Source organism: Teleopsis dalmanni, unplaced genomic scaffold (assembly GCF_002237135.1).
Source record: "Teleopsis dalmanni isolate 2A unplaced genomic scaffold, ASM223713v2 unscaffolded_contig_0438, whole genome shotgun sequence".
NCBI classification, from domain to species: Eukaryota; Metazoa; Arthropoda; class Insecta; order Diptera; family Diopsidae; genus Teleopsis; species Teleopsis dalmanni.
The window spans coordinates 1-13,893 of record NW_024031820.1 but is presented as its reverse complement, the minus strand read 5'-3'; the positions used below and the strand labels follow the sequence as shown (position 1 = coordinate 13,893).

At 28.9% G+C, this 13,893-nt stretch overlaps 2 protein-coding genes across 5 annotated transcripts; both read left to right on the top strand.

Annotated features, from left to right (window-relative positions):
* Window positions 1-66: 66 nt before the first annotated feature.
* LOC119663463 (zinc finger protein 268-like) lies at window positions 67-6,358 on the top strand (the record flags this gene model as incomplete). Of its 4 annotated transcripts, none has more annotated exon segments than XM_038073068.1 (18): window positions 67-225; window positions 630-811; window positions 903-1,032; window positions 1,095-1,178; window positions 1,234-1,334; window positions 1,387-1,532; window positions 1,958-2,675; window positions 2,732-2,864; window positions 2,932-3,015; window positions 3,077-3,160; window positions 3,221-3,304; window positions 3,371-3,454; window positions 3,512-3,595; window positions 3,652-3,735; window positions 3,798-3,881; window positions 3,938-4,021; window positions 4,083-4,166; window positions 6,235-6,358. In XM_038073068.1, coding segments are annotated over 18 exon segments (2,460 nt in total), but the record flags the coding sequence as incomplete, so codon positions are not given.
* Window positions 6,359-11,087: 4,729 nt separating this feature from the next.
* Window positions 11,088-13,857, top strand: LOC119663465 (protein suppressor of hairy wing-like; the record flags this gene model as incomplete). The annotated part of the gene is made up of 8 exons (XM_038073071.1): window positions 11,088-11,306; window positions 11,374-11,532; window positions 11,936-12,117; window positions 12,209-12,338; window positions 12,401-12,484; window positions 12,540-12,640; window positions 12,693-12,838; window positions 13,264-13,857. Coding segments are annotated over exons 1-8 (1,615 nt in total), but the record flags the coding sequence as incomplete, so codon positions are not given.
* Between the last annotated feature and the right edge of the window lie 36 nt (window positions 13,858-13,893).

The window sequence follows — 13,893 nt, the reverse complement described above, 5'->3', positions numbered from 1 at the left end:
TAAGTACTGTAATTGTTATTTAAATCAGTTTTTATTTAGGTCTTATACTTTGCTTATACTTTACAGATGCTTAAAAAACATTTAGCTGTGTGCTATTTGAATAGTAGTTATCACTCTCGAAAAGCAGAAATGATAAAAAATATACAGAAAATCGAAGAGGATGCGGTTAAACTAGAGAAGGAGAATATATGCTTTTGCTGCGGTGAAAGTTATGATACATTTCATGTAAGTTTGTCATAATCTGATAATTTCATAAATGTGTATATCTACGTTTAAAGGCAGAATAAAATTATAATTTTAATCTTCTCGTTTAAGAAATTCATTTTTGGATAGACAAATTCAATAAAGTGAATAAATAAAATTTTTTTTATTTCAATAAGTTCCTTATTTCTAATAAAATGTATCAGTAAATTAGTGAATATATTAATTTTATTATGATTCATATACACGTTGTAAATTGATTAAATTAACTTATTTTGATGTTAAAACCTTAGTACTTTAATTAATATTAAGAATATAAGTTAAGGTTCTTACTTAATTATTCTGTTATCTTGAAATTTTTACACTGTTAATTACGTATTTTGATGTATTTATTTTTTTTCTTTCTAATTTAATTTTTTTTTTTTTAGAGAGGTCATATATATTGCTCTGATTGCCCAAATTCATTTAAAACTCAAATAAGTTACGAACGACATGTTTTTATAACGCATTCGGAAGTTGATAAATTTCCTTGTTCCAAATGTGAAGCAAAATTGCGTACAGCTACGCTACTGAAGTTACACAAAAAGCAACACACAACTTCTGAAAGATTGTATGATTTTTGTACTTAAATTTTGAAAAATTTATAATTACAATTATAAATTTATTATTACAAAATATATATTTTTTAATTTCTGCAAAAGGCATAAACGTGCACATACAAGAAAGGAACCTTTTATTTGCGACTTTTGTGAGAAGAAATGTTTTTCACCGGGTGAATTGAAAATACATCGTCGTTGTCACACCGGTGAAAAACCCTACGCATGCACTGAAGTAAATGTTTATTTATTTTATTTTTATATAAGATTAATTAAAATAAATGTATAATTTTTTAGTGCAACCAAACATTTTCTACTAAGAGCTCACTTAATCGACATTTGAGACGGCATACAGGTGAAAAGCCCTACACTTGTACTGAAGTGAATATTTCATTTATTGTCATTTAATATTTAATAATAAGCATTCATTTTTTAGTGTGAAAAAAGTTTTGCTATTAAGCACGCACTCAATCGTCATATGGAGCGTCATATTGGTGATAAGTCACAGTATGAACACATATTAAAAACTAATAAGAAGTAATTATACTTAGGCTGAAAGAATAAATTTAATATAAGTTAAATTTTATAGACATAAAAAACAAATCCAAATTCATTCATCTAAAAGCAAGAGTAAAAATGAAAATCAGGAGGACAAACTGAAATGCAAAGATTGCAAAGCGATATATACGACAGAGGAAGAACTTAAGATTCATTATGAAACTGGAACTCATATACGTAAGTTATTTTTAATATATATAATATTTTAGTATATATGAAGAAATTAGTAATTGTTTTGAAAATGAATTTGAAATTAAAAAAAAATATAACATTTATTTAATAATGTTAAATCTACACGTATATATCATTTAATTTATTTTATAAATTTTATACAAACTGATAAGAAAATAACAACGCAGTTAGTTAAGAATGCAAGAGAGCATAAAGGAATTTACCAATACCGCAAAATATACTAATAAAAGTTTAGTCTGCATCTTCTATTTCAGCGGCAAAGTTAAATCCGATATTATCATATTCTTTGTATAATTTGTTGAGAACTTTAATGCCCAAAAGATTTTTCTAATAATATAAATAATATATGAACCAAGATTCAATGAAATTATTTTTTCTAAGCTTAGGGTACGTTTTCATATATATTTCAGCTGAATATAACAAAAGCAGCCCTAAAGATGTGAAAGAAAGAAAAAAAAACTGCACGCTATGTAGCATAGAATTTAATTCAGTTAAAGATTCGATCTTTCACTTCCTGAAGATACACAGAGAGCATCCACAGACTTTCCTCAGTGCTAAATGTGCCCAAAACTTAGAACCAAATAATGTCGCTACGTCATCAGAAAAGCATTACAGAAGTGATAATTCCAACGAAAACCCTATTGAAAATGTTACTCCAACTGATAACAATGTCTTGCCATCACTTAAATATGAAGAACTTTCGTCAATGGTAAATGGAGTTATTAAACAAGAATGTATAGTAGATGAAAGAACTGAACCAACCACAGAAAAATTATTATTCAATAACGAAAATAAAAGTGAAAGGATACAGCCAACACATATGAGTAATAATGAACAAATATACATCAATGATGAAGTTATTATGCAACAATTTATAAAACAAGAAGATCCCGATGCACCTGCAGAGAATTTACTATTAGAAAGCGAAATGTATAGTATTATAACAATAGAAAATGAGACTATTAAAAATGAACCAGAATCTGCTGTTACTGAAACTCCAGACGGTACAATTATAAATGATCGAATACCTCTCGATTATGGCGGTGTTTCACAAAAAGTAATAGAAAATAGTGAAACTGAAACAGTTACTGAGCAATTAATTATGGAAAACGAATCAACTGTGTTCAAGTAAGTGATATATACATAAATAAAGAAAATAAATATCATAATTTAAATTTTTGCAGTGTTCATAAAAGTAAAATCACAAATGAGCCATATATCAATTGCGACTCTTTTAAAAAGAAATTGCTGAAATTGGGTGTACAGAATGACCTTAATCGTTCTTACAACAGTGAAAACCCATACTCCTGTGCTAAAGTGAATATAATAATTACTGTTGTAAAAATAAACATAATAAGTGTATATTTATATTATTTTATTCTAGTGTAATAAAAGTTTCTCTCTCAAAAGGTCACTGAATTATCATATAAGGTATCATTGTGGTAAAAAACTTAATACGTGCACTGAAGTATATAATTTAATAAATTTTATTTAAATTTAAATAATATAAGTAAAAATATTTTTAATAGTGTAACAAAATTTTTGCTTCTAAGAAAGGACTCAATATTCATATGAGACAACATACTGGCGAAAGACCTTACAAATGCACTGAGGTATATATTTTAATTATTTTCAATTTAACAATCATTATAAGAAGTCTATATTTCTAATAGTGTAATAAAGGTTTTACTGTTAAGAGCTCACTTATTCTTCATATGAACCAGCATACTGGTGAAAAACCATGCATATGTACTGAAGTATATATTTCAATTGTTTTATATAATATTAAAAATAATAATTACATAACTTTTTAACTTTTTAAGTGTAATCAACATTTTTCTACAATGAGCTCACTCAGAATTCATATGAGGCGACATACTGGTGAAAAACCCTACAAATGCACTGAAGTACATATTATAATTATTTTATATTAGATTAAAAATAATAAGTATTTAATTTTGAAGTGTAATCGACATTTTTCTATAATGAGCTCACTCAAAAGTCATATGAGGCGACATACAGGTGAAAAGTCTTACACATGCCCTCAAGTATAGTTTTCAATTATTTTGATTTAATATATAACATAAGTAAATATTGGTTTTAGTGTGAAAAAAGTTTTGCTGTTAAAAAAGATCTTAATCGTCATATAAAAGGACATACTGGTGAAAAACCTTACACATGCACTGAAGTAAATATTGCAACTATTATTATATATAATTTCTATATGTAATGAGTATATATTTTTAACAGTGTAAACAATGTTTTGCTCGTAAGGAAACACTGAAACGACATATGAGACGACATACTGGTGAAAAACCATACACATGCACTGAAGTAAATATTTTTGTTGTTTGTAATAAAGTTTTGATCCCAAGCATAAATTTTTATAGTGTAGCAAAGGTTTTTCCGCTAAGAAGTCGCTTAATCTTCACATGAGGCAACATACTGGTGAAAAGCCATACACATGCACTAAGGTATACAGTTCCATTAATTTTATTTAAAATTAAATACAATAAATATATATAATTTTATTAGTGTGAAGAATGTTTTCTTCGTAAAGATCGACTCAATATTCATATGAGGGAACATACCGGGGAAAAACCCTACACATGCACTGAAGTATAAACTTGTATTTTAAAAATTTTTATTTGAGATGACAATATATTTTTAATAGTGTAAACAAAGTTTCACTCGTAAGGAGAGACTTGAAATCCATGTGAGGCGACATACTGGTGAGAAACCGCATTCATGAGTTACATATGCATCCACTCAAACACATAATAAATACAAATATAATATAATGGGTAATAAAGTTAACCCAGTATAAAATATACATTTTATTATTTTTACTGTTCGTGACAATTTCATATAATTTTATGATTCACAATATTGAACGATTTCAATATTGTTCGTGACAATTCCTAATTGGACAATTCGTCACACATTTCTAAATAGTAAATGGTACCATTGTTTAATAAACTAATAGATGTTTATTAATTATGCGTATTCAAGTTATAACAATGCATCTCTTTAACATCAAAGATCGATCATTAAACACGCACCTAATTATATTAGAAATTCTTCTATGATGATGCATCCAAGTAATATTGGTATAAAGTCACGTTCACCTAATTATCGATCCTAACATAAAATATGTTTTACGACACACTTTACAAGCATCGATCCTATTGGGTAATTACACAGATGCTTGGTTTATGATAGAATATTATTCTATCATTCATCCCATATAAAAACTGAATGCACCACTCAGAGGCAGTCAGTACAATTTCGACCATGTCTTCGCCATTATATTAAATTTCAAATCTCGTCCTCGTTAATAAAATAAATATCTTATTCGTGTGTGATTTTCTTTTATAAAAATAAATAAAATCTTAACTTTGTAAATGTTTAGTGAATGTTTAAATAAATAATAAAAATATATAAAAAGTGTCATTCGTGTTTTATTTTAAAAATATATTTATATAACATAAATATATAATTCATGCACTGAAGTAAATTTTGCTATTATTTTTCTTGAATATATAACTTTGAATATATAAGCACATATATTTTTTATAGTGTGGTAAAAGTTTTGTTAGTAAAGAAGAACTCAAGATACATATGAGGCGACATACTGGTGAGAAACCTTACTCATGTACGAAAGTCAGTTTTTCAATTACCTTTATTTAGTATTGTATAAAAATTAGATTTATGTTTTTTAGTGTAATAAAAAATTTGTTGCTAAGATAGGACTTAATCTTCACATGAAACGACATATTGGTGAAAAGCCACACGTTTGCCTTGAATGTGGAAAACGTTTTATGCTCGCCTTTGAGCTACGTTATCACAGTAAAACTCATTTACGACTATTTGCTTGCGATGAGTGTGACGAAAAATTCAAAACAAATAAAAAGTAACTCTATTTATATTAAAAAATTAAATTTATTAAAGGATTATTTTTACAGACTTTTAAAACATATCAGAATTCATTCATCTGTAAGAAAGCGGGAAAACAAAGCCCAGAAGCATAAATTCAAATTCATGGAATGCAATGTGGCAGAGGAAGAACTTAAAAATCATTACGACAGGGGAGATCATATAAGTGAGATCTTTGTAAAAATATAATATATGAGTATTTTGAGAAGCAATTAATAATTCTTTGTTTAAAAATTGCGTTGCTACTGTGACTTTTAATACGTATAACCTTACATGACAATTTTTATCTTTTGAAAAGAAAACTTTATTTTATTTTGGAACTATATTTAGCATGAGACTACAACAAAGAGTTTTCTTTTGTGTTTTTAGGCTTTAATAAACATAATATCTAAAAATTAAAACAGTCGTGTAATATCAAGATATTTTTTGATGTTTTCAAGGGTTTTCTTAAGGGTAGATTATAATAATAATATTATTTTCCAAATATTTTGTAAACTTAAACCTAAAAACACTAAAGAACATTAGGCTTTAAATGAAAGTGATTTATTTATTTATATATTTTTATATATTGTTTTTAAAATCAAGCATTAATCTTGTGAAATTTTGTAAAAACATTTGTATCAAAAATGTTTTGCTTATTACGAACCATTATAGAACGACGTTGTTAATAAGTTTTAAGTATTTATATATAAAGTATTATAAAATAAGACTATTATTCAATATTTACTGCATATTTTTATATATATTTCAGACGAATATACCAGCAGCAGCCTCAGCAGCCTGGATTCAGTTAAAGCTTTGAACTCTCAAATGCTTGAGGTGAATAAAAAGCATACAAAAACTTTGTGGAATGATGATATTGGGAAAAAATTAAAACGAAATGGTTTCGAATCTTCATTAATAAAGATTAACAAAATTGATGATTCAAAGGAAATTTCAACTGAAAATATTGTTAATACAGTTAATAACAAGAGTAAATTACAAATAAATTATGATGAAGAGATATCGTTGAAAATTGGAAGAGATATCGTTGAAAAATTATTGTTAAAAAACAAATTGAAGCCAAAAAGTACTAATAATCAAACATTAATCGCGAGTGGCTTTATTACACAACAATTTTTTAAGGAAGAAGAATCTGAAATAGCTACAAAGAGTTTACCTTTAGAAAACCAACTATACACTGTTATAACGCTAGAAAATGCTACAATAAAAACGGAACCAGAAAGTACCACAGAAAACTTCGTTTGATGAGCTTAAACAAGTTGAGTGTAAAGATTCCACAACGTGATCAGCGAAATGCACTGAGACAACATAAAGTGTGTTAGGTAGCACAGTATTCTAGACTGGAAAAAATTGAATTGAACTGACTTTCAAAGTGAAGAACGTGAAATTGATATTTACAAATAATTAATTAAATTTGAATTATTTACAAGTTATTGAAAGTTCTATTTAACTGTGTAAGCGTACTCGCACATTCACCTACAGCAGATAAAAAATCAAGAGTGAATGGCGTGTATCTTCCCATAAGGCACTATATTACGAATAAAAGTTTTCTTTCAACAAAACATACAACTTAGAAAATAACAACGTGTCGAGGGAGGGAAAAACGTAACCTAGAACAGGGAAAATTTGTTAACAACAAGGCGGAGCCACACAACGTACAAAATTATATCACTGCCCAATAATTATCCAATAATAATAAAATAAAAACAAAAGACGAATTGTATTTTAATAAAGTTGAAGAACATACAAAAATTTTTCTTTCAAGGCTACACTCGATCTTCATATAAAACGTCGTATTGGTTGAAGTACTGAAGTGTACTGAAGTGAATTTTAATGATTTTATTTAATATTAAAAATAAACTATGTATTTATTATAGTGTGATAAAAGAACTCAATCTCCATATTGCAATTATTTTCATTTAACATTACTTAATAAACATTTCGGAATTACTCAAGCGTCATATGCGCCGACGTACTAGTAAAAAACCCATTACATGCTCTTCAAAGTTTTTCTGTTAAGCAGGCGTTTATAATTCATATGAAACAGCCGACATACTGGTGAAAAGTAACGCCATTGCAACGAATGTGTAAAACCTTTTTTACAATCTATTTACATAGCTACGTTGTCACAGAAAAACTCATTTACGCCCATTTGCTGTGATCAGTGTGAAGAAAAAAGCAAAACTTATAAGAAGTATGTGGTTCTATTTTTTCTTTAGAAGCAAGAGTGATTGGTGCTTCCTCCATTTAATCACTCCGTCAAGTGTTTCCACAGTTTTCTCCTACGTCTTTTTTGACTAATACTTCAAATTCTTGAACATAAAGACGTTAGGGGTACGATTTTGCAGCATAATTATTAAGTCCACTGCCGAAGTTGATTCTGCAGGTAGGATCAAGGTAATAAGACCAAATTTTCCTAGCGATGTTGTGCACGTTGCTTCTGCCTGCCCGCCATTCGGAGACAGATGATGTATACAACGTGATCAAATAAGCCAAGGCTTCGAAAGTTCTTGGGCCAGATGGAATTTCAATGCTTATGCTCAAGCACATTGGGGCCATTGGCCTTCAATTTTACTCATATTCTGAACACCTCATCCCAAACATATGATAGACTGGGAGCATAATCCTTCAGCTGAAATCGGGCAATGCGGTTGCCCTAGGTAAAACATCCATCCCTGACAGCACAAAAACAATGTTTCTGCAATTATCTTGTAGGTAAATCATCCTTTGTTGATTTTAGATACAAGGTATCTAAAGCCATGAAATTGAAACAAGGTTTTCCTCAGGGCAGCGTTCTTTCACTGATTCTTTTTAATCTCTACATGTCTAAACTCCCAGATCCCTTTGAGGGAGTCAGATAAATAATGCATGCAAACGACTATGTAACCGATTGACCAACGTGCTAAAAGCTCTTTACCCCAAGAGATCGCTCTTGAAACCCTGGTAAGCACATGCAAAGCAATATGTCGTCCTATTGTGGCATATGTAGCTCCAGTATGGACTCCACAACTCTGTGAGTAGCAATGGACTAACATCCAATCATGTCAAAACACACACTGCTCTTCGGATTGTAACTCGCTGTCATCTAATGTTGCATGTTGACCACCTTTATGCGGAATCAAAATTACTTCTTGTAAAAGAACATAACCAACTGCTGTCCAAGCAATTCCACACAGATGGACATTCTAATGGTGCCATGGCTAGTAGTGCGCTCCCTCCAAGACGTATTCGTCGATTTCTTGCTTCCTACTAAGGATGCCTGTTATCTCTCAGGAAAAACGGCGTCTCTCCCGTGCAGCAAGAACTGTCCTAGCTCAATTTAGATCAGAGTATAGCCATGTGTTAAACAGTTACTTATCACGCATAAACACGTCTATTCCTAATGTGTGCCCAAACTGCAGCTTTATCCCCCATGATGTCGCCCATATATTTTATTGTCCCTCTACGCACACAAATTTTAGTCAATTGACCTTTGAACTTAACCTAATGTTCTCTCTTCCCCCTTTTTCACATTAACCTTACTACAAACACCATCCATCTACATCCCAACCCATGCATTCGTCTTGTAATCCTTAGATGGTTTCTGCTTTTCAGATCTCGGCGGACTATAATCACGTCAACGACACTGAGATTTTCGATTATATTGGATATAGCGCTTTATCTTCCAATATATAAACTGTAATAAAAAATTCAATTAGTTTTAAAAATAAATGTAATAACAAATCTACATATTTTGAATTTCTATACCCATATCGTACACACGACTGCTACCAATTATGACTATTATGCGATTAAAATGGAGTCAGTCAGAAGGTAATCAACCTGACGTCCCCATTTTTCCAGCTCCTTTTTAAAATATCGAAAGAAAAAAATTCAATATTTAATATTTATGAATTAAACATAAATTAAATTAAACTTACTTAAATCGGTTAGTCAAATTATGTACTTTAATCTTCACTGTGTTTTTCTTAAAGTTCATATTACACCTCGCTATTCCAGCCGCAATATCAGTGTATACATGGCTGGGCGGTCAGCTCTTTTTAGGCGGGAAGTAATGGATAGAAATGTGAGATTCCTTGCTAAGGGGTTAACATGTTCTGTCAGCCTTTTATTATATTTTTCTCTTATATTGTCAAATTCTGCTTTAACTAAGGGAATTTGTAGATCTCGGAGGATACTTTCATTCCTAATATACCATGAGGCACCAGTGATTGTTCTCAGTATTTTTGACTGAGCTCTTTGAATAATTTCATTAGCATTATCTAAGTCCATATTGGTTTGATAATGCTTTGAAGCATTAGCATTACCATAAGTCTATATTGGTTTTATAATGCTGTTATACAAAAGTATTTTATACTCTAGGCACAAGGAGAATCTGTTATTAATGAACGAATGCAATTTAGGGGCTTGGAGCTTCATCTGAATTTTTTTAGCTTGAAGATGCTTGCGCCAAGTTAACCGTCCGTCTAGGTGAATATCTAAGTAAGTTATATTATCTGCTTGTGGTATAGGAATGAAATTTGGTAAAATTGTTGGAGATGTGCTTCGATTTAAGGTAAAAATGACGAATTTAAATTGTAGTTCATTAATTTTTATTCGACATTTTGACAACCATTTCTCCACCCAAAATAAATAAGATTGCAGTTGGTTTGAAGCTAACACAATGTTTTAATTTCGACATAAAATTGCCATCTCATCGGCAAACGTTGTGGTGACAAGTGAGTTACTTATTGGGATATCAGATGTGTAGAGTACATACAAGATAGGGCCAAGAACGTTTCCTTGTGGAACGTCAGCTTCTATTTCTAATTCAAATCATAATCAAGTGAACTAAATTATTGGAGCATATAACATATATTATTTGAATTAAAACAATTGTTTGCATTAACCAAAATATTTTTAAATCACTGAAAAAGAAATTATTGCAACAAAACGCGAAAATACAACTTGTATTGCGATCAGAACAATATATAAAATAAATAAATAAATAAAACTCGTTAAATAAATTGCAACTCTGGTGTTGAGAAACAATTCCCAGTACTTTTTTTAATTGGATTTATTGACACATTTTGTAAAAGCAACAAATATTAGTTGAAGTAAACGAAACTTTTGAGTTTGTTTTTGTTGATATTAACTATGCATGTATAATGATTTTGTTATTACAACAATTGGATAAAATTATAAGACTTATATGTGTATGAACTTAATAAAATATACGAATAAAAATTGCAAATTTCACTATTAATTACTTATTTAGTATCTTAATATAAACGCATGTGAATAATATATTAAGGAAATTGCTTTCAAAATTGATTATAAATAAATTTGTTTGATGCAGAGATAAAATTCTATTTAAATTATTTACTATCTATTTGCAATGTTTCTAAGTATTGCTGATAGTATAATAATATTAATATATAACGTAAAGAATAATTATTTTAATAATATATTTCTTCGTTGAAAATGAATGATTTCAATTATTAGTAAAGTAACAACAATTAAAAAAATTACTTCACTGTTTTGAAAGACGAACGCTTTTTCACTCAAACGGTCGCTTAAATAAATTGAAAAGTTGACCAGGACAGCTAAAATAAAAAAAAAATGAGTCACGACGTTTTAAAAACCATTTCCATTAAAAACGAAGTAGGCCCAAACATTGATTTTTTATTAACGGATAAAGATATAGTGAAATCGGAGGACAAAATTTCTAATATAAATGATAGGGTCCATTTGAATGCTGACGGTACAAAAGAAGCAGTTAAGGATCGTATTCCAAAATACAAATGCGGTAGCTGCTTGAAGTCATATAAAGTATTTGGTGTAAGTACTGTAATTGTTATTTAAATCAGTTTTTATTTAGGTCTTATACTTTGCTTATACTTTACAGATGCTTAAAAAACATTTAGCTGTGTGCTATTTGAATAGTAGTTATCACTCTCGAAAAGCAGAAATGATAAAAAATATACAGAAAATCGAAGAGGATGCGGTTAAACTAGAGAAGGAGAATATATGCTTTTGCTGCGGTGAAAGTTATGATACATTTCATGTAAGTTTGTCATAATCTGATAATTTCATAAATGTGTATATCTACGTTTAAAGGCAGAATAAAATTATAATTTTAATCTTCTCGTTTAAGAAATTCATTTTTGGATAGACAAATTCAATAAAGTGAATAAATAAAATTTTTTTTATTTCAATAAGTTCCTTATTTCTAATAAAATGTATCAGTAAATTAGTGAATATATTAATTTTATTATGATTCATATACACGTTGTAAATTGATTAAATTAACTTATTTTGATGTTAAAACCTTAGTACTTTAATTAATATTAAGAATATAAGTTAAGGTTCTTACTTAATTATTCTGTTATCTTGAAATTTTTACACTGTTAATTACGTATTTTGATGTATTTATTTTTTTCTTTCTAATTTAATTTTTTTTTTTTTAGAGAGGTCATATATATTGCTCTGATTGCCCAAATTCATTTAAAACTCAAATAAGTTACGAACGACATGTTTTTATAACGCATTCGGAAGTTGATAAATTTCCTTGTTCCAAATGTGAAGCAAAATTGCGTACAGCTACGCTACTGAAGTTACACAAAAAGCAACACACAACTTCTGAAAGATTGTATGATTTTTGTACTTAAATTTTGAAAAATTTATAATTACAATTATAAATTTATTATTACAAAATATATATTTTTTAATTTCTGCAAAAGGCATAAACGTGCACATACAAGAAAGGAACCTTTTATTTGCGACTTTTGTGAGAAGAAATGTTTTTCACCGGGTGAATTGAAAATACATCGTCGTTGTCACACCGGTGAAAAACCCTACGCATGCACTGAAGTAAATGTTTATTTATTTTATTTTTATATAAGATTAATTAAAATAAATGTATAATTTTTTAGTGCAACCAAACATTTTCTACTAAGAGCTCACTTAATCGACATTTGAGACGGCATACAGGTGAAAAGCCCTACACTTGTACTGAAGTGAATATTTCATTTATTGTCATTTAATATTTAATAATAAGCATTCATTTTTTAGTGTGAAAAAAGTTTTGCTATTAAGCACGCACTCAATCGTCATATGGAGCGTCATATTGGTGATAAGTCACAGTATGAACACATATTAAAAACTAATAAGAAGTAATTATACTTAGGCTGAAAGAATAAATTTAATATAAGTTAAATTTTATAGACATAAAAAACAAATCCAAATTCATTCATCTAAAAGCAAGAGTAAAAATGAAAATCAGGAGGACAAACTGAAATGCAAAGATTGCAAAGCGATATATACGACAGAGGAAGAACTTAAGATTCATTATGAAACTGGAACTCATATACGTAAGTTATTTTTAATATATATAATATTTTAGTATATATGAAGAAATTAGTAATTGTTTTGAAAATGAATTTGAAATTAAAAAAAAATATAACATTTATTTAATAATGTTAAATCTACACGTATATATCATTTAATTTATTTTATAAATTTTATACAAACTGATAAGAAAATAACAACGCAGTTAGTTAAGAATGCAAGAGAGCATAAAGGAATTTACCAATACCGCAAAATATACTAATAAAAGTTTAGTCTGCATCTTCTATTTCAGCGGCAAAGTTAAATCCGATATTATCATATTCTTTGTATAATTTGTTGAGAACTTTAATGCCCAAAAGATTTTTCTAATAATATAAATAATATATGAACCAAGATTCAATGAAATTATTTTTTCTAAGCTTAGGGTACGTTTTCATATATATTTCAGCTGAATATAACAAAAGCAGCCCTAAAGATGTGAAAGAAAGAAAAAAAAACTGCACGCTATGTAGCATAGAATTTAATTCAGTTAAAGATTCGATCTTTCACTTCCTGAAGATACACAGAGAGCATCCACAGACTTTCCTCAGTGCTAAATGTGCCCAAAACTTAGAACCAAATAATGTCGCTACGTCATCAGAAAAGCATTACAGAAGTGATAATTCCAACGAAAACCCTATTGAAAATGTTACTCCAACTGATAACAATGTCTTGCCATCACTTAAATATGAAGAACTTTCGTCAATGGTAAATGGAGTTATTAAACAAGAATGTATAGTAGATGAAAGAACTGAACCAACCACAGAAAAATTATTATTCAATAACGAAAATAAAAGTGAAAGGATACAGCCAACACATATGAGTAATAATGAACAAATATACATCAATGATGAAGTTATTATGCAACAATTTATAAAACAAGAAGATCCCGATGCACCTGCAGAGAATTTACTATTAGAAAGCGAAATGTATAGTATTATAACAATAGAAAATGAGACTATTAAAAATGAACCAGAATCTGCTGTTACTGAAACTCCAGACGGTACAATTATAAATGATCGAATACCTCTCGATTATG